We start from the raw sequence: 21883 nt of genomic DNA, 5'->3' as shown, positions 1-21883 counted from the left end.
TCCACGTACAATTTCATTTACCTGAAATGATTTTCTGCAAGTCTTTCTCTTCCTTTTTTCTTTTCTGCAGAATGCGATAAACTGTCTCAGTTGCATTTCTCCAAGTTGCTCCAAGTCCTATCTAGGAGGTATTATAGGTGCTTCCAATCAGGAAATGCCTACTCATGTGTCCCCCTGTCTTTTGTTTCTTATCCTTTCCTGCTTAGAAAGCTGAGTTCAACTGGGATCCAGAGACAGTAGGCATGATCCACGGGTCATTCTTCTGGGGTTACATCGTCACTCAGATCCCAGGGGGGTTCATAGCACAGAAATTTGCAGCTAACAGGTAAATGTTTTGAGGGGGGAAGTGGAATATATGTTTGTGTGTAGATCAGGTAGGGCAGAGGTCTCCAACCTTTTGGGCACCAGGGACCAGTTCCGTGGAGAGAGGTTTTTCCGCAGACCGGAGGGCGCGTGGTTTTGTGTGCTGCCTGCATCCTGTGGATGGGACTTTGCTTTTTTGTGCACCCCAGTTGCTGGCATGCCATGGCCCAGTACTGGTCCACGGACCGGAGGTTGGGGACCCCTGAGCTAGGGAATCTTCGGCCATCAAAATGTTGGTGTCTTGGTCTTCTGCTACTCATCACCATTGGCCATCCTGTCTGGGCTAATGAAAGTTAAGAGACCAGCAACTCTTGAAAATGCCATTAAATTGGGTCTCAGTTGATCTGAGCGTATAGACCCAGTCCAAGATTATAGTTATACAGTTATGATTCAAGCTGCATGTTCTTTTCTAAAGATGCCAATTTGAATCATACAGGTGGTTGACTGCTTTGATTAAAGAAAAAATATATATAAGTACGTTTGTTTCTACTTGGAAATCGCTTCTGGACTTTGTGCTTGGAGTGGAAAAAAATGAAACTTTGATTTTGCGTTTTACTGATTAGATGATTAGTGAAAAGAGCCACTCTAAACTAGAACACTTTCATAGAAGAACGATGCAATAGAAATTCCATGCACCAAGTAAACAATGCTGTTAGCTACTACTTCTGCTAACACCCTCTTCTACTGGTTGTAGGGTTTTTGGCTTTGCCATTGTGGCAACCTCTACTTTGAACATGCTGATTCCCTCAGCTGCTCGGGTCCATTTTGGCTGTGTGATGTTTGTGAGGATCCTACAAGGGCTTGTTGAGGTAAGGCTGATCGCTTCACATGTTTGCTTTTGTAGCCACAAAGTTGACACGGGAATGGATAGGAGTTGCAGAAGATAAGCTTTCCCAATATCCCTAAGTGTTCCTCTTCACAGGGGTGTAAAACTGCCGGCCCGCGGGCCGGATGCATCATGTGGAAGCCGCACCCACCCCATTGCCGGCAATGGCAAAACCGTCCCAATATGTTGCATGACGTCACGTGACATCGCGAGTTTGACATATCTGGATTAAAAGATGACCCTTGTTCTTTCTTTCAACTCCACAATTCTATGATTCTGTGAGCTTCTTCCACTTTACAGTAAATAAAGCCTGGCTGAATCTCCAGGGTATTGCAAGAATCCAATAAAAAATAAACATTGGTCGTGAGCACTTTTATTGCTAACAGTAATAAACACTGAGAGATATTCAATTGGCTAAAAGTATCATACAGCTAGAAGATGAACATCTAAACAGTATCTACAGGTGTAAGAAAAACATCAAATCATGCCGTGCTATTGCCCTCAATGGGATAAATCCTGTTTTGCCCTACAAAGAGGTTCTTGATCTGCCTAACAATAATATTTCCTTACAGCAGCTCCATACAAGGTGCTTGCTTCTTGTATTTACATCAGTTTTCCTCAGCCTGATGTGTTGGGCTTTTAGCCTGCCACCATGACAAAAGTCCATGCCAAGCAAGCGCTATGGAAAGTGAAGATCAAGACTACCAAGGGGCAACAAACTGGAGAAGGCTGATTGATATCTCAGCTGTAGGATCAGCCCAATCATCAGATTGTCTAGAGGTGACAGATAGAGGGGAGAGAAGAGTGAAGTTGGAAGACACAGCTCTGAATGCTAAATGGCCTGTCATAAGCCCCTGAATTGGTTGGCTGCTTGTAGGCATACTTTAGATTCTGTTCTCACATCTAATATATTCTCAACTCAGAATTGAAAAGAGATTCACTTCAGAGAGATCCATACTTGGAATGGGAGAAAGATTCCATTGTTCTTTATATATTGTTGTTGTTTTTGTTGTTAGCTGCGAAGTCGTGTCCGACCCATCGCAACCCTATGGACAACGTTCCTCCAGGCCTTCCTGTCCTCTACCATCTTCTGGAGTTCATTTAAGCTCACGCCTAGTGTTTCAGTGACTCCATCCAGCCACCTCATTCTCTGTCATCCCCTTCTTCTCTTGCCCTCAATCTTTCCCAGCATGAGGCTCTTCTCCAGTGAGTCCTTCCTTCTCATTAGGTGGCCAAAGTATTTTAGTTTTAGCTTCAGGATCTGGCCTTATAAAGAGCAGTCAGGGTTGATCTCCTCTAGGACTGACCGGTTTGATCGCCTTGCAGTCCAAGGGACTCACAGGAGTCTTCTCCAGCACCATAGTTCAAAGGCCTCAATTCTTTGGCGCTCAGCCTTTCTTATGGTCCAACTTTCACTGCCATACATTGCAACTGGGAAGACCATAGCATTGACTATATGCACTTTTGTTGACAGGGCGATGTCTCTGCATTTTAGTGTGCTATCTAGATTTATATATAGAATTTATTAACTTTTATAGGGTTAGGGTATAAGGTGGGGTCGGGATTAGAGTTGGAGTTGGGGTTAGGGTTAGGGTTGGGGTTTTTCCAAATAACATTTTCAATATTTAGCAAACAGCATAATGTCTGGGTACATGTATTTAACTAACAATAATAGATATAGTTAATTATCATAAACAATATGCTAATTAATCACTCAATAGCCTTCTTCTTGCTAATATATATTCAAAATTACATACCACGTTCCTTTCTCTCTGACTCATTTTTCTAGCCATTGATAGAAATTATCCCATGTTCTAAAGTACACTGAGTCTTTTTTCTCTTTAATCTTTAAAGCCAATCTATCCATTTCTGCACACTCTAGAATTTTCTTAATTAGTACTTGTTCTTCATCTTAGCAAGCAGAGTTGGGCTTGCCCTATTCAGTCATTTTATTATTTTATTTCATTTTATTTTATTTCATTTCATTTCATTATTATTTTATTATTTTGTTTTATTTTATTTTTCTATAGCTGTCTAATTAGAAACTCAGGGCAACTTTAAGAAAAATAAAAAAATAAGCCATCTCACATAGGAGCCAACTTCTCACAGTCCCACAACCAGAATAATTAAAACGACCCCACAAGGCTCCTGAGAGAAAAGCCAAATCTTTAGAGCCTTTCAAAAGACAGGCTGGTCGTCCGAACAATCCCAGACTTGGGGGAAGTACCGTAACTCTCCCAATAACCTAAGCCAATTCAGAAGGATGCAATTTATTGATGCTATCAAAGGCCACTCAGAGATCAGGGAGGTCCAGAATGGATCCTTCCCCCACCTCCCATCCCAGTCTTTTCCTAGATTATCATGAGAGATCAGTGCCAATTTGGTACTCTGCCTTGATTCAGAAGCAGATCCAGATTTCCACTTCCTCCAGAGTTTTCTGAAGCCTCAGAATGGCCACCTTCTCAACAATCTTCCCCAAGGCAAGTGGGAGACAGGTCAGAAATTATCCAATATGGTACAGTCTTCTTGGAAGGTCTTCTCGAGAAGAGGACAGCCAGCCAGCCATCTCTCTCAAGGATGAATTTACCACTGCTTGGACCCTCCAACTCATGATTTCCTGGGGAGACATTGACCAACTAAAGGACATGGATCTAATGCACAGGTGATCACACTGACCGCTCTCAGGATCCTATCTACTTTCTCAGGATCGACAGGCTTAATTCTTCTATGAAATTTTGTCCCGTCTCCATGTATCTTATCACTTTCTTACAGAACAGTCTGAATGGGAAAGAGCTAAGAAACTAATGAATCTAATTTCTGGCCTTCCTCTTTATATTATTCTCTGCCCTTCACCTCCAGGGAGTCACCTACCCAGCATGCCATGGTATTTGGAGCAAATGGGCGCCCCCTCTGGAACGTAGCCGCCTGGCCACAACAGCTTTCTGTGGTAAGATAACCTTGTTTCTTAAAGCTGACAGTTGTTGACTTCTGGAAAGTTGAATCTTTGATCGAGACCCAATATTTTACAAGCTTAGCAACTTTAAGATATATAGGGACTTCAACTCCCAGAATTCCTCAGGCAGCATGATGGCTGAGGAATTCTGGGAGTTGGAGTCCACTTACAGAGGTGGAGTCCTGCCTCCAGAGGTGGTGAATGCTCCAACACTGGAGGTTTTTAAGAAGAGACTGGACAGCCATTTGCCTGATATGGTATAGGGTTTCCTGCCTGAGCAGGGGGTTGGACTAGATGACCTCCAAGGTCCCTTCCAACTTTATATTATATTATATTATTATATTACAACTTACATTTGCCAAGTTGGAAAAACACTGATCTAGCCTTTGTGCAAAACTCTAGATCAAAACACTTCACTAGAGTTTTCCCTCTCATCCCATGGGTCGAATCATCACAGGACTGGTTTATGAACTCACTAAAAATGGCTGCTAAGTTGCTTTCACATTTTTGACTTATTGTTGCTGAGGCATTGTTTTCCATAATAATCTAGTAATAAAATTAAAATAGTGGTTGCTCCAAGCATTCAGTACAGTATCATGATATCCATCAGCGCTCATATTCGTAGGCAACGTATTTCTATAAGGTTTACTTGGAAACAATATAGTCTCACGCAGCTGTAAATATTATTAGTAGTTTTATTTTGGAGCTTCTGCCCTTCTTGTTTCCTTTCCAGTTCAATTAGCGTTGCTGGTAAATTATTCAGGAATTACACCTTAATTTCACCATTATTTATTAGCTCCTGTTCCTCTTGCGGGTAGGGTTTTATTGTCTGTTTTTCTCTCTCGTGTAAAAATCACGACCACGACTAAGAATGGCATTTTCAAATCAAAGAGAAACTGTGGCATCAGTTCAAAGGCTGATGGGAATGAGGAATCCTGGCTTGTATATTTAGCTAATGTTTCCTACGTAACTTTCCAGGTTCTTATGCAGGGGCGGTGGTGGCCATGCCTCTTGCTGGGATTCTAGTTCAATATTCAGGATGGAGCTCTGTGTTCTACGTGTATGGTAAGTGAACTGGCACAAAAGCGATGGCTGCCATATTGGGCCGTTCTTCACTGGGACTTAACCAGAGCCCAAATATGCTTTAGCAGATTTTTTTTATCCTCCACGTCTCTGTGCCATTGCTTTCAGCTCCTTCCCAGCCCAATAAGATCGCCGTAAGCCATCTCCTTCTGTGCTATCCAGATGTTAAAGTACAGGTGGTCCTTGACTTATGACTAATTGCTTAGCAGCCAGTTACGACAGACACCCCCAAAAGGAACTTACAACCTGGATTTCAAGTTCTGATGGCCAGCTTCGAAACCTCCCCCCCCAAGGTGATGTGACCACATTTTGGGCAATCAGCAACCAGCCTGCATTTATGGCCGTTTGCAGAGTTCCGGAGTCACGTGACCGTGGTTTAAAACATTTTTGCAGGAAAAGGGCTTTAATTTCCAGTTTCTGGCAAAAAATAAAAATAAAAAAATCCCATAGTGAACAACGGGTTGGCTTAGTGAATATGGCACTTGCTTAACAGCCACCACAAAAGAGGTTGTAAAATCGGGCACGGTCACATAATGACCTGCTTAACAACTGGGCTTAATTGTGGTTGTAAGTTGAGGACTATCTGTTGTAAATGTTTCCACTTATTCCACCACCGTCTGCAGAAAGCATCCAGGTCTGTTACATTTTGCCACCACCCATCAAATTGGCAAGAAGTCAGATAAATGGAATGATGGGAAACATAAGCAATTGAAGCCAAATAAGGATCGGCGATCAGAGTCACAAATTTCATGCTGAGTTAGTTATCCCCTGACTTAAAAGCGGTGACGAGCACGTGCACCCAAGAGTGGGGAAAATCATAGATTGGTCACCATACTACAAAAAAGATGTTGAGAGACTTTGGCAAAAGTTCAGAGAAGAGCAACTAAGATGATCAAAGGCCTGGAGACTAAAACATACGAAGAATGGCTGCAGGACTTGGGTTTGGCTAGTCTAGATGAAAGAAGAAATAGGGGTGACAAGAGCAGTACTCCAGTATTTGAGGGGCTGCCACAAAGAAGAGGGGGGCTCACGTTATTCTCCAAAGCACGAGAGGGCAGGACGAGAAACAATGGTTGGAAACCATTTGTCTGAAATGGTATAGGGTTTTCTGCCTGAGCAGGGGGTTGGACTAGATGACCTCCAAGGTCCCTTCCAACTTATTATTATTATTATTATTATTATTATTATTATTATTATTATTATTATTATTATTATTATTATTATTATTATTATTATTATTATTATTCTGAGAGAGAGAGCAACCTGGAATTAAGGAGACAATTCCTAACAGTGAGGACAATTAACCAGTGGAACAGCTTGAGGTTTTTAAGGAGACTGGACAGTCACTTGTCTGAAATGGTATATGTTCTCCTGCTTGAGCAGGGGGCTGGACTAGAAGACCTCCAAGGTCCCTTCCAGATTCAATTCTATTGTATTCTATTCTATTCTGTTCTGTTCTATTTCTATCCTCTCACTGGTTATTCTGCACTTCTGTCTTTGCAGGGAGCTTTGGTATTTTCTGGTATTTATTCTGGCTGATGGTTTCCTATGAGAGTCCGGCCAAGCATCCCACCATCACGGAGGAAGAGAGGAAGTACATAGAGGAAACCATTGGAGAGAGCTCCACCCTGATGAATCCCCTGATAGTCAGTATTTGTATATATCTATAAGTTAGCTCAGGGCTTTTCAACCAGTGGTACGGGTACCACGTGTGGTACGTTGGCACCTGGCAGGTGGTATGTGACCATCCTAGAAAAGTGGTAGCAGGGGGGGGGAATGAGCTGAACCGGTGGCAGCACCGCACAAGCCTGAGCAAGAGACGGCTAGAGCTGCAGGGCTGTCAGGGCTCAGCGGAAGCGCCAGGATCAGCGCTTCTTCAGGGCTGCTAGGGCTCAGTGGAAGCACCAGGATCAGCACTGGGCTCCAACTGGAGCTCAGCACTGATCCTGGCGCTTTTGTTGAGCCCAGAAGAAGCACCGATCAGCTGGAATGTTGCAGCATCTCCAGGGTCTTGTGATTTACATTCAGATGCTTGGCGACTGATTCATATTTATGACGGTCACAGTGTCCTAGGGTCACGTGAAGTGACCAAAACCTGCTGCAACCACCCAGCAGAGGGGGGGGGAATAAAAACCAAACACCCCCCAACCCCACCCCCGCTGCCAATCCTCAACAGAAATGTCACAAACAATGAAAACTTCGGACAGGAGGAAGAGCGCCGCCGGGCAGGCAGGCAGGTGTCTTGCTCGGCTGTGGCTTGGGGGGGGGGACTTTTTTCTTTTTTTTTTTTTTATTGAAAAGTTTTAAAATACAGTTTTCCCTTAAGAAACCCCCCTTCCCCCTCCCTGCTCCCCCCCTACCTCCCCCCAACCTCCCTCCCTCCCCCCCTCCCTCCACCCTCCCCCTCCCCCCCCCGACTTCCCAGAGCTAAATACAAGGTATATATATAAAAAGCAATCATAAACAATCATATACTAACAACTATAAGTTCTAAAATCCATCACTCTCTAGCTTATATAGGATAAGACACACCTTAACAATATTAAATATATATAAAAAACTAGAATAAAAAAAAAGAAAAAAAAAAAACCAAAGAAGACTTATTCAAATGCTACGTAAAACTTCTTAACCCTATACTTGTTCTGGATAAACTCAATCCATTTTCTCCATTCCATAATATAGCGTTCTTGCGAATGATCTTTCAAATAAGCCGAAATCTTCGCCATCTCTGCCAGGTCGGAAACCTTTAAAGTCCACTCTTCTATGGTCGGCAATTCCTCTTTCTTCCAATATTGGCCTATCAAAAGTCTTGCCGCCGTAATTAAGTTCAACATCAGCTTAGTGTCCACAACTGTAGCGTCTGCAATTATTCCCAACAAAAAAAGTTGCGGACAAAACTTTATCCTCTGTTTAAAAATCTTCTGCATATTCCACCAGACTTTTATCCAAAAAGCCTTAACCTTTTTACAAGTCCACCATATGTGGAAATACGTTGCATCTTCATCACCACACCTCCAACACTTAGGCTGATAATTCGGATACATACTTGCAAGCTTTTTAGGATCTAGATGCCATCTATAAAACATTTTGTAAAAGTTCTCTCTTAAATTTTGAGCTTGTGTAAATTTTACGTTCCTCACCCAAATCTTTTCCCACATGTCCATTGTAATAACTTCCTGGATATTTTGGGCCCATTTTATCATACAGTCCTTAACAAGCTCTGTTTCCGAGTCAATCTCTATCAATGCAAGGTATATCCGTTTAATATGTGCTGACCCCTGATTTCTAATCTGCTTTATCAAATTTCCATCAGTCATTGTGAATCCATTTTTCTGGTCTTCTTTCCACCTGGCCTGTAATTGAATATATTGAAACCAAGATTGAACAACCTTCTCTTCTCGCAAGAGGCTATATGATTTCAAACACCAAACATTCCTTTCCAAGCTTAAAATTTCCTTGTACGTAGTCACATCATGTTTGAAACCAGCATGTATATTTTCTATTGCGTGTTTTGGAATTGCCCACAATGGTATCTTGCTGCTTAGCTTATGTCTATACTTCTTCCAGACTCTCAGCAATGCCTGTCTTAAAATATGCATCCTAAACACAGTATCTACCTTCTTATCATACAACAAATATGCATGCCAGCCAAACAACAAATCATGGCCCTCAAGATTTAATAACCTCAATTGCGTCAAATTAATCCAATCACTTATTCCTACTAATGCAGCAGCTTCATAATATAATTTAAGATTAGGCAATTTAAGGCCACCTCTCTCACGAGTATCCTGCATAATCTTAAGTTTAACTCGTGGCTTTTTCCCTGCCCACACAAATTTATTGATACCTCGCTGCCATTCCTCCAGATTAGAATCTTTCTTAAGAATCGGTATCATTTGAAACAAAAATAAAAATTTGGGCAGGACATTCATTTTCACTGCTGCAATCCGTCCCAGCAAAGACAATTGCAATTTTTGCCAACTCTCCAATTCCTTTTGAATTTTCCCCCATAGTTTTTCATAATTATTTTTATATAGCTTTGTATTAGAGGGCGACAAAATCACCCCCAGATATTTAACCCTTTTAACAATCTCAAATCCAGTTAATCCTTCTAAGAGAGCCTTCTGTGAAACTGTCATATTTCTAGCCAAAATTTTAGTTTTCTGTATATTTACTTTAAATCCAGAAACCTTCCCATATTGTGTTATTATCTCCATCAGGTCCACAACAGAGTTCTCTGGCTGGGTCACTGTAACAACCAGATCATCTGCAAATGCTCTCAATCTATAGTCCTGATCCCCAACTTGTATCCCTTTAATTTTTTCCGAGTTCCGAATCTTAACATATAGTATCTCTAATGTTAACACAAATAACAAGGGCGATAACGGACACCCTTGCCTTGTGCCCTTCTCAATATTACATGCTACTGTCAGGCTATTGTTAACTATAATTCGGGCAGTTTGTTTTTGATATAATGCCCTAATCGGCTGTAAAAAATTTTCCCCAAAATCCATTTTATCTAAAACTTTCAACAAAAATTGCCAATTCAATTGATCAAAGGCCTTTTCAGCATCTAAAAAAATTAGCGCTGCAGAGATCTGGTTGTGCCTTTCCAAAAACTCTAACACATCAACTATATGTCTCACATTATTTTTCATTTGCCTACCACTAATAAACCCCGTTTGATCCCCATGAATCACCTGTTGCAGAACCCTCATCAGTCTATTAGCCAAAACCTTAGCAAATATCTTATAATCTGTATTTAAAAGCGATATCGGTCTGTAATTTTTAACTAAAGTAGCATCCTGGTCTTCCTTCGGAATCAAAGAGATAAAAGCTGTTCTCCAAGACGGAGGCACCTTTCCCCCCCTCTGGATTGTCTGGAACAGTTCCTTTAACGGTTTTATCATCTCTAATTGTAAGTTTTTATAATAGGCCGCAGTCAAGCCATCCGTGCCTGGTGCTTTATCCACCTTCAGTTCCTTAATAGCTATAAAAATTTCTTCTTCTGTAATCAGTTGATTAATCCCCTCTTTTTGTACTTGCGTAAGAACCGGGATGCTAGCCTTCTCCAAATACTTATCAATATCTTTTGCATTAATGTCCTCTTTAGTATATAATTTCGAGTAAAAATCCACAAAGGCATCCTTAATAAGATTCAAAGGGGGGGACTTTTTTCCAGTGCCATTGTAACTTCGAACAGTCACTAAGCAAACTGTTGTAAGTCGAGGACTACCTGTACTTCATCATTTTTTTTTCCTTTTTTTCTTGGTCATCAAGTTTTTGATACCTTGCTAGGCGACTGGTGGTACTCAGATGTCGGCATATCCTAAAAGTGGTACAATGGGTGAAAAGGTTGAAAAGCCCTGAGTTAGCCAGCTCCTCTGTGGCGCTTCAAAATGCTCCAGGCAATTTTACCTTCATTTATTAAATTGCTTGCTTAATATAGTGTGTCCTACAGCTCTTGGCTTTCCACCCTGGGTGGATGTATTCCCAGCTAGCACGTCTGTTGACTGTCCCATCTGGAACGTATAGAAATCATAAAACAGCCCATCTAGAAGGTATCAGATAACAAGAGGTCTTTGCTCCTTCTCTGCAGAAATTCAAAGCTCCCTGGCGCCGGTTCTTCACATCCATGCCGGTGTATGCCATAATTGTAGCCAATTTTTGCAGAAGCTGGACATTTTATTTGCTCTTAATCAGCCAGCCAGCCTATTTTGAAGAAGTCTTTGGCTTTGAAATCAGTAAGGTAAGAAAAGGCTTTTTTTTCCTGGTTTGTGTTATGTGTGTGCACAGGGATACACTAATAGCTTTACTGCAGGCATTACCAGCACCTGGGCATATTCTGCAAGGGAGATGCTTATCCTCATTGGCTGTAGAAACTGGGAGCCTCTCTAAATTTTAGAACTGGCCCATTTTGGTTTACACTTTGATTAAAGACCGTGGATAATGCCTTTTAGGCGTGTAGTGTATAAACCATATCAATCAATATCCACTATTAGGAAAATTTAGATAGAGCAAGATTTGGGAAAGTGCCAAATTGTTATTATTTCTTAAAACGTGTTTTCGCGGCTGGAAAGTGGGATTGGAGTTATTTTTTTAAAAAAAATAATAATAATTGCATAATGTCAGAAATCTATTTCTGAAAAAGAAATGGGAGTTAGATACTGTCTCCCTCCAGGCCTTTCATCTTCTAAGGCAGGGGTCCCCAACCCCTGGGCTGTGGCCCACTACTGAGCCGTGGCCTATTCGCAACCGGGCCGTGCAACAGGTGGGCCGGTAAACGCGCGCAGCTGCACTTGTGTGAGCGGCCCAGCCGGGTGGTAAACCGATGCTCTGAAGCTCCAAAAGTGGAGCAGTGAGAGCAGAGGCTGAGTGAGGCGAGCACACCCTGCTGAGCTTCGCCGACTGACCCAAGGCTACCTGCGCAAGACTCCGGATCTGCGTTTGGAGCGTCAGGCAGCCTCAGTGTGTCTGAAGGAGCATGAGACTGCGCCCCCCCCAACCAGGGGTTTCTCTTCTCCGGGACAAAAGCTTTGGTAAATGGATGAAAGGCTTCGGGGGAGCGATCTCTTCGGGCCTTCCATCCCTTTGCAAAAGCTTTTGGCACAGAGAAGCCTGAAGGAGCGCGAAAGGCTCGCCCCTAAGGCTTCTCTTCTCTCTTTGTGTGAGGAGTTCCCCAGCCGGGCCGCCCAGCCTCCAAGGTTGGGGAACGCTGTTCTAAGGGATACCTGGATTTATTCAGCTGTCTTTTAATTAGTACCTTCTGGTCTCTGGGATGCTGATTGTTTCTCTTCACTTTTGACACACAGGTGGGGATGCTTTCTGCTTTGCCCCACTTGGTTATGACCATCATTGTACCCATTGGAGGCCAAATTGCCGACTTCTTGCGCTCGCGAAGACTTATGACTACCACCAATGTCCGCAAGATGATGAACTGTGGGGGTGAGTGAGAAAGGCATCACTGTCATACAACAAGTGGTGGAGACAAGGGTTAGGATTGAGCAGCTACCTCTAGAGCCAGGGGTAGGCCACCTTGGCTCTTTGATGACTCGTGGACTTCAACTCCCAGAATTCCTGAGCCAGCACGGCTCAACTTGGCAACCTCTCTTTTCCCTCAGCATGGCTGGCTCAGGAATTCTGGGAGTTGAAGTCCACGAGTCATAAAAGAGCCAAGGTTGCCTACCCCTGGCTCTAGAGAGTATCTTTCTCTTTTCTTTTCTTTCCTTTTTTTTTAAGAAAAATGAGATCGATAGATACCCAGATCGAAAGGATGAGTACTGAGAGTCATTTGGCAATCAACAAAAGGCACTTGAATTCTTTAAAGCAGGGGTCTCCAAAATTGGCAACTTTAAGATCTGGGGACTTCCTCAGTCCTGGGAGTTGAAGTCCACAAGTCTTAAAAGCTGCCAAGTTTGGAGACCCCTGCTTTAGAGGAAGGAATGCTGTAGGACAGGGATAGGCAACCTCGGCTCTTTTATGACTCATGGACTTCAACTCCCAGAATTCCTGAGTCACTTGACTCAGGAATTCTGGGAGTTGAAGTCCATGAGTCATAAAAGAGCCGAGGTTGCCTACCCCTGCTGTAGGATCACATTGTATTTCTTAAAATACAAAGGGGCAGCCTATGGAGTCAAGGTGATGCTATGTATCTGATCCCATCATCCCTAGCTGATATCAACCGCGGTCAGCAGTTATGAGTTTTAATTCATAACTTAGTTTTAATTCATAACACAGGTCCTCCAAACCCAAAAACTTTGCAGACAATTCAGAGAAATCCTGTTTTCCTCTTTAATGAGGAAGAAAGATAGGTTTCCAGCACTCACAGAATAAAATCTCTGTTAAATTTTTGCATCTGGCTTTAACGAAGTCCACGCTGGGTTTCCAACAGCCTGAGCTTAACCAGAGTGAAAGGCCTTGTACATCTTGTCTGTTCTTTCCTGAGGGGGATTTTCTCCGACAACTTGCCAGAAACCTCCAAACTCCCGTATGTGTGAAAGAACAGCTTTCTTTAAAAAAAAAAAAAGCACACCAAGACTTGGTACATCCTCCTCCAGGTGGGTTGGAATTACAATGCCTCAAATCCTCAGCCAACATAGTTATGGCCCTCCCGATGAGAACACTGGGAACTGTAGTCCACCTCATCTGAAGAGCACTGTTACAGGGAAGCTTCAGAAAACCTCCTTCCAGAATGGTCTGAAATGATCTCAGAATCTCAAAGTATTAAAATGACTGGCATAGTGCAGAATTTATCATTGGGTTTATTGATTATGTGCCATCAGGTCAACGTCAGCTCTTAAGAGACCACCCAGATAGATTTTCTCCACGATGATCTCACCTGTCTCTCACCTGGTCTTATGCCAATGATGATTATTGGTTTTAAACTGGGTTCTTATATTGCATACTAAGCCATTGTCAATGCTGCAAACATTGGATGTTTTTGCTCTGACAATATAAGAGGCAGCCTTTTCCTTTAAAACTGTTTTGCTTTGAATTAAATGAAGCTGGCCGGGTGGGGAGGGAGGAGAATGCTAAGCCGGTTGTTTTAATAAGATAAGGAATGGCACGCTATAGAAAGGAAGTGAAGCTTTGCATGTTAAACTAATTGGAGAATGTGATTTATGACGTTTAAACTAAGGGAGGGAATTGTGTTTGATACGATGTGTTCAGGGGAGGAGAATTCAGATTCTGGCATCCATCCATGAGTGCCGATGCTTCATTCTCATTACTATAGACTTTTTAGAATAAACAATGCCTGAATGTTCTTTGATCTGTCTTATTAGTCAGAACCATGACATCCATAACACGATTTCTTTAGTTTTAGTCTCATGAGATGTTTGAATACAGCTAACATTATTTGTAACCCATAGTTACATGTGTGGTTCTCATTTCTCGTCAGGGTTTGGCATGGAAGCCACATTGCTCTTAGTAGTTGGTTATTCCCACAGCAGAGGGGTGGCGATTTCCTTTCTCGTCCTGGCTGTGGGTTTCAGTGGCTTTGCTATCTCAGGTAAGCTCTTGGACAGTTGGGCTGACTTTGAGGCATGGTTAGGTTCTACGGTAAATTATCCACTCCTTTCCTATGTTTACCCGGATAGGAGCCCAATATGAGTGGGCCAAAAGCTTTGCCCAGACTTCTTCAACCTGACTTGGGATGATTTCAAGGATGGAAAAGATGCCAAAGCACTACAAGTAGTGCTTGACGTACAACCATTTCTTTAGCAAGTGTTCGAAGTTACAACAGCACCAAAGAAAGTAACTTATGACTAGTCCTCACGCTTACAACCATTGCAACATCCCCAGAGTCACATGGTCGAATTCAGGCACTTGGCAACCAGCATGTATGTACAACAATTGCAGTATTCCCTGGGTCACGTGACTGCCACTTGTGACCTTTCAAGCCACTTCTCTGACAAGCAAAGTCAACGAGGAAAGGCAGATTTGATTAACCTCGGCGTGACTCACTTAACAACTGCAGAGATTCACTTAAATGGCAAAAAAGGTCATAGAATCAGGCATGACTCACTTAGGAGCCGCTTTGCTTAGTAACAGAAAATCTGGTCCCATTTGTGGTTGTAAGTGAAGGACTATCTGTATACGGTAAAGTATAAGTGTTGTTATCCCACCCTATATGTTTTGGGATGAACAAGATAAGATAACCTTTATTGTCATTTTTTTTACTGTGGACACAAAGGCACACATCAAAAATGAAATTTAGTTGCCCACTCTCAAGGTGGAACACATACATGACACACACCTAACCATACTATATACAACATACGTATAGACCCACACCCCTACATATATATAACAAATAAATGTTAAATACTGTCCATCTTGAATATATAACGGAAGGAGGAAACTTGAGAGTTCACAAGGTTAATGCTGTATGGAATGAAACTATGGCTGAACCTGGATGTTCTGCTACGGATACCACGAAGCCCCCTCCTCCCAGAAGGTAACAAGGAAAACAGGTCGTGAAGAGGATGTGGTGTGTCCCAGATAATCTTACGGACCCTGTTCAAGCAACGCTTCTGTGCTATGTCCTGGATGGGAGGGAGGGAACTGCCAATGATCTTTTCGGCCATCCTCACCACTCTCTGCACCGCCTTCCTGTCTGAAGCAGTGATGCTTCCAAACCAGACTTGATGCTGTATGACAGGAAGCTCTCAATCGTCCCCCTGTAGAAAGTGGTCAGGACAGGGGAAGGAAGATGAGCTTTTCTCAGGCGACGCAGAAAATGCAGGCGCTGCTGTGCCCGCTTCACCAGTGTTTCACTGTTGAGCGACCAAGCCAGCCTACTCATTAGCTGCACACCCAGGAATTTGATGCTGGTAACCATCTCCACAGGTGAATCATTTATGCACAGAGAAGTGTGGCTGTGTCTGCCTTTTCTGAACGACAATGACCTCTTTGGTTTTTCCGGTATTTAAAACTAGGCTGTTTTCCTTACACCAGTTCACCAACCCCTCCACCTCCTTGTGATAAGCTTCCACCTTGTCATCATGTCACAATAGCCCCCTCCTTCCTCAACTTCCTGTATCATCACTAGCGCCACTTTGCCACCATCCCTTTCCTCATTTTTGCTCTCCCCTTGCCAGTTTCCAACTGTCTCTTACTCTGCTGTATTGCCTCGAAATAACGCAAGGAGAGAAATGGAGTTCGCTCTGCTCTGTCCCTCAGACCCATAAGTCGTTTCTCATGGGCCTACTTCCCGGGAAACATTTTGTGTTGCCTCATTCTGTAAAAAAACAAACAAAAAACACCATTGTTCATTGGCTTAGATCAGGGGTAGGCAACCTTGGCTCTTTTATGACTCGTGGACTTCAACTCCCAGAATTCCTGAGTCAGCTGACTCAGGAATTCTGGGAGTTGAAGTCCACGAGTCATAAAAGAGCCAAGGTTGCCTACTCTTGGCTTGGCTCATGCTGGCTGTAGAATTCAGAGAACTGAAGTCCACGTATCTTAAAGTTGCCCAGGTTGAAAAACTCTCTTAGCCACTAGCTAAAAACAAGAAAGCACAAAAGGGGGGAAACAAACCAAAAAGAATATGAGGACGTAACTGGAAAAGGCTAATCCTAGTAAATTCCTGAAGGTTAACTTAACTCAAGTCTAGCATAGGCAGGTGTGCGTGATGCATCAAAAGAACAGGTTTCCTGTACCATAATCTGAAGTGAATCCACTTCCACTTTTCATTGTACACGTGCAACTTATTATCTATTGGTGGAAGGTTTCATACCTCAAGGTGCCACAGCTTTCAGTGTGCTTCAAAGTGCATTTATAGAGAGAGATGCGGAGCATCATAATATGAGGATTTGCAGTATTAAGATGCAAACCACGTCTTTCCTCCCATCAGATGTCTAGGGAAATTCACTGCATCCTTAAATGTTATGTTTATTTTTTTGAAGAAAGTAGAGAGAGCCTTCTGGTTTGGTTTGGTTTTCTGTTCCAAAACAGAAGGTTTTCCTGCTTAGCCCCATGAAGCTTTTTCAGTTGGTTGGGAGTTGAGTCTTGGGCCACTGTGATGTAGTCATGGCTATCAACTGCCCTCTGTCAAGCCTTAAGAGGCATTTCCTACACAAACCCACCCAAACTAAGTTATGCTGAGGACATCTTAGACCTCAGAATTACGGAGCTGGAAATGATACACTTTGGCTAGTCTTCATCCCTTGTCAATCACATAAAATGTCCTCTTGCATTGTTCCACTATCACCATCTAGTAGCTGAACCACGTTCTGCTTGTGTTAAAATGAACTAATTATTTAATGGCTCCCATAATTAGTTTGCATAACATGCTTGTCCTAGCATAGAGGTAGGCAACCTTGGCTCTTTTATGACTCATAGACTTCAACTCCCAGAGTTCCTGAGTCAGCATAGCTGACTCAGGAATTCTGGGAGTTGAAGTCCATGAGTCATAAAAGAGCCAAGGTTGCCTACCCCTGTCGTAGCAGATCAATAGAAATGCAATGAATTTTGCAGATTTGATTATGCATCTTAAAATGCTTTCCTTTCCCCCCCACCCCCCACCCCTTTAAATCCTCCCTGTCCCTTCATCCATCCTGGTCCAATCAGCTGAAGCTAGATGGTGCTATGGATGTCTTTTCCAATCTGATTACGGAAACTGAAGTGCAACTCCTCTAGATGGCTGATTGTATTATTAGACTGAAGAAGACCATAGTAACATTAACAGTTCTCTTATTAAACTGCAATTTAATGCAGTCTAATTATATAAATTTATAAATTATATAACTTTTCAGGGAGTGTATCGTACGCATTTCACTTTTATCTCCTCCACTTCCAGGATTCAATGTCAACCATTTAGATATTGCCCCCCGATATGCCAGTATCTTGATGGGCATCTCCAATGGCGTGGGGACCCTGTCAGGCATGGTGTGCCCAATCATTGTTGGAGCAATGACTAAACATAAGGTAAGAAATGGTTTCTAGAAAGTGGAAAGTTTTTATTCTGTGTACTTCTTATCCTCACAATTCTTATTTTTGTGTAAAATGTATGTAGGGCTTTTTGTACATACGGCCTTTCCCCACTTCCATTTAAGTATGACCTAAAATGTGCAGGTAACATCTTTGGACATTGCTTTCATTCCATCTTCATCTATTGAGTCAGATAAGATTAAGTTGCCCTTAAGCGTAAAGGCATGTCCTACATCAGGCGTTGTTACCCATTGTTTTTGGATGGACATCAGGTGACTGGCAGTATCTGTCGGATAAGGAATGACAGATTTCATGCTCATTTAATTTTCTGCGGAATGGATGCAGAGAACTTTAATTTGCCATAGGAAAAGAGCCTTAGAGCGAGAGGTTATGATGGTCATGCATAAAGTTAAGTCACAAGATAGCTTTCTTGGCTTTGGTCTACAAGTAGTCCTCGACTTACAACTACCCATTTAGCCACCATTCAAAGGTACAACAGCACTGAAAAAACATGACATGACCATTTTTCACACTTACGACTGTTTCTGACAAGCAAAGCAGGCAGGGGAAGCCAGATCCACTGAACAACTGCCCCATTCACCTAACTGCAGTGATTCGCTTAACTAACAACTGTGGCTAAAATGGTCATAAAATGAGGTGCAACTGACTTAACAACTGCCTCACTTAGCAATGGAAGTTTTAGGGTCAACTGTGATTGCAAGTCAAGTATTACCTGTATTATGTTAGTAAAAGGAACCTTTACTGCTCCTTTTAGTTCTTTGCATTTTATAACTTTTGTTATGGAGCTGCACAAAATATTGGTCCTCCACTCTGACTGGTTCTAGAAACAATGAAGGGGTGCTTTATGTAACCTTAAGTTTTTACTTTCTGAATATTTACATCTAGATAAGTGTAGATCCTATAAATTATCAGTTCTACTTAGTTGTAACTAACCTGATCCTTTTCTCCTTCAAAGCTGCACTGTATGCTATGATGACTTAATTATTAGTAAGAAAAGGGGATTTTCAGAGGGAGGGTGTCCACTGTGGGTTGAAAAATGCAGGTAATCCCCAAGTTGTGAGCGTTCCCTTAGCAAACGTTCGAAGTTACGCGATAAAGCGCCCCCTAGTGCTTACGAGCAAATCTCGAAATTACGAATATTGCGGCATCATGGCAGGCGTTCACCCTTACAAGCGACCATAGTGGCACTGCAATATTCACCCTGGTTATTCCTTCCCTCCCCACCCCCGCCCCGGGTCTCCCTAGGCGCTAGGCCTTCAATACTCACCCTGCGAAGATCGAGATCCTTCGCTTTCCTGGCTGCCCCAGGCCTTTGGGGCGTTCACAGAGAATGGAGGCCTAAGGTAATGCAAGATCACACGAATTTAGGGAGGCGAGATCTCACGTTACTGATCTCGCGTGATCTCATAGTGCTTTAGGCCTCTGTTCTCTGCGGCAGAGAACGGAACCGAAGCCAGGCGATGCTTCCGCGTGCCTCCGGAGGTTTGATCCGGGCACCGGAGCCCTTTTCCAAGCTGCCGCCGCCCGTGCCTAAAGCCAGGGATTGCTTCTGTGGTCCTCTGGAGGCCCGATCCAGCTACCCGAGGCCTTTTCCAGGCCGCTGCCGCCTGGATCTGAGGCTGGGGCATGCCTCAGATCCAGGCGGCAGCAGCCTGGAAAAGGCCTCTGGCACTCGGACTGGGCATCCGGAGGGCCACGGAAGCATCTCCCAGCCTCAGTTCCAGGTAGCAGCAGCCTGGAAAAGGCCTCCGACACCCAGAGGCACACAGAAGCATCTGCCAGGCCCGGGGTACTTGCGAGACCACCTGCTGCCATTGTCAACCTCCCATCGCCCGGTTCGCTCCCACAGGGTCAGCCTCCTCAGGGTGCCGTTGGCCAGGCAATGCCGGCAGGCGACCCCCAGGGGGAGAGCCTTCTCTGTGGGCACGCCGACCCTCTGGAATGAACTGCCCCCGGAGCTGCGGACGGCCCCTGACCTTCGGTCCTTCTGCCGTGACCTGAAAACCTGGTTGTTCCAACAAGCGGGCCTGGACTGACTACGGTTTTAATTAGGCTTTTTACTGGGTTAAATTGTCTTGTATTTATTGCATCTGTTGTTTAATTCTTTTTTTAAATTTTTTACTTTATGTTTTTGTAAAAAAATTTATGGTTGTGAGCCGCCCTGAGTCCTCAGGGAGAAGGGCGGCATATAAATTTAATAAAATCAAATCAATCAAATCAGATACAGGGGGCAGCAGGAACCAGATCTTTTCAAGATCTTTTCAAGGTGAATCCGGCGGGGCATGAAGAGAGTGGGAAGCATGAAGTATCTTAGTTGGCCAGGGAGGCCTTGGGGGCCTGTTACATCACTAGGCCCTCCGTGGCCTTCCCCACCCTGAGATACCTCATCTTCACTTAATGAGCCGTTTTAACGAGCAGGGAACAATCTCGTGTGAGGTACGAGATTCACTCCTCCTAGTTTTCCAGTTACAAATGGAATGGGCAGGCTCCATTACATTCGTAACATGAGAACTACCTGTACGGGCACGGGATATCCCTCAAATAAGCTCTGAATGATGGGATGTTTATATTTTCCACAGACACGAGAAGAATGGCAGTATGTTTTCCTCATTGCCTCTCTCGTCCATTACGGTGGTGTCATCTTCTATGGGATTTTTGCTTCTGGGGAGAAGCAACCCTGGGCTGAGCCAGAAGAATTGACTGAAGAGAAATGTGGCTTCATCAACGAGGATGAACTGGCTGATGAGGAAGATGAAGCTGCCCGCGTGGGAGCAGGAGCAGGCGGCAGCGGTTATGGGGCCACTAAAAGTACCAGTTTCGCCAATGGAGGTTGGACGGCTGACTGGGACAAAAAGGAGGAATATATACAAGAGCCTGGGAAAGATTCCTATATGTATGGCGTGCCAGAACAACGGGACTTGTCGTAGAGAATCCCATCCTCCACCCTGATGTGATGATGGGGCCTTAGTTACAATCCACTGGAGTGAGGAGAAGGCTTCTTCTCTATCTTCCATTATTTTACCATCCCGTCCTACAACCTCCATCCCATTTCTGATATGTTGGCAATCAATGTCTGGACCCACTGAAAATTGCCCTTCCCAGCGGTCTACTACACCTCGGTAATGATCCATAAGCACTTACTTTCAAACCTTTACTCTTCCTTGGGTACAGGCCACTGTACCTCCACATTGTCCATTCCTGCTCTAGGCTGATGCTCTTTCAACCAAGGGGTTGAGTTAAATTCCACACACCCATTGCTCCTGAGTCTACCCCACAGTCCTGGACTGAAAAGCTTTGGGATCACAGCAAAGACACTGTAACATCATCTACTGAGTATGAAATGAAAATATAGCTTATGAATAGTCCCCTCCCTTCACGTGCAAAAGACCCCAGTTTTAATCCCTAGACCAAGTGGACCATAGGAAACAAGTTGACATTTTGGTTTCCCCTCTGGACTTCTACTAATTAGGAAGTGGGCTGGCACTAACTCCAGCTGTTTAGTCTCTAACTTGGGTAGCCTTGTGCATCTCAGCCTTTCAGTATCTTAAACTTTGCCTTAGACCCTTCTGATTCTTAGAAATAAATTAGACCATGTTATCCTGGGGACTTTAATACTTTAGGGATATTCCATCTCCCTCAACATCTTATGCCTTTAGCACCTATGCACCAGCCATCATCCTGAACTGAAGACAAGGGAACTTGTTCACAGTATTAGGATAATAGCTTGTTCCCATATTTTAAAAAAAAATAGTCCACTTTTCTGCTGTAATCTATAGGCCTCCAACCTGCACCCAGGCATTTCCAAATACTGTATTATGCATTTCAGCATTTTTTTTTCCTGAGCTGTAAATGATTTTTATGCTTAATGGGTTGATATTTTCTTGGTGTATGCTGTAAATCACTTTCTGTGTAACAATATCAAATTATCTCTCTCCCCCTCCCCCACCTTTCTTCTCTTGGTAGCTTTAAAAATATCCTGTACTTGTTGGCTATATTCTCTCTTTGCCCAATCCACCTCTTGGAATTTCCTCATATTGTTTTGTTGCAGGGTTTTTTTTAATGTATAGCACTTCAAACTTATTTAATGCACTTTATATTCAAACAAGGATAAAAATCTAGGCTTTCTTCAACACCGAAAATTTCAGATGGCAATATTATACTATTCTTTAATAATAATTTTATTAAAAATTGCAACTTTGACAATA

The 21883-nt window shown here is 43.2% G+C and overlaps 1 protein-coding gene and 1 long non-coding RNA gene across 2 annotated transcripts in view; one reads left to right on the top strand and one right to left on the bottom strand.

The window, feature by feature from the left end:
• The window catches only part of LOC308677518 (vesicular glutamate transporter 1), a gene marked incomplete at both ends in the record, with an annotated part of 58014 nt that extends 37409 nt beyond the window's left edge, over positions 1-20605 (top strand). Inside the window, 10 exons of the mRNA XM_081343990.1 lie at positions 207-325; positions 1058-1172; positions 4049-4136; positions 5121-5207; positions 6729-6871; positions 10825-10974; positions 12038-12170; positions 14125-14235; positions 17527-17654; positions 20258-20605. Coding sequence (XP_081200116.1) covers positions 207-325; positions 1058-1172; positions 4049-4136; positions 5121-5207; positions 6729-6871; positions 10825-10974; positions 12038-12170; positions 14125-14235; positions 17527-17654; positions 20258-20605 — 1422 coding nt within the window. The remainder of the gene's footprint in view (positions 1-206; positions 326-1057; positions 1173-4048; positions 4137-5120; positions 5208-6728; positions 6872-10824; positions 10975-12037; positions 12171-14124; positions 14236-17526; positions 17655-20257) is intronic.
• LOC308677527 lies at positions 7001-12075 on the bottom strand. The gene is made up of 3 exons (XR_014028511.1): positions 11989-12075; positions 10516-10554; positions 7001-8085 (listed from the first exon to the last, which is right to left on the bottom strand). It is a non-coding gene; the product is annotated as an uncharacterized lncRNA (long non-coding RNA).
• Positions 20606-21883: the final 1278 nt, after the last annotated feature.

This window comes from Vipera berus, assembly GCF_964194415.1.
Source record: "Vipera berus genome assembly, chromosome: Z".
NCBI classification, from domain to species: Eukaryota; Metazoa; Chordata; class Lepidosauria; order Squamata; family Viperidae; genus Vipera; species Vipera berus.
Note: the sequence above shows the minus strand (reverse complement) of the source record. Positions and strands in the feature narration are given on the sequence as shown.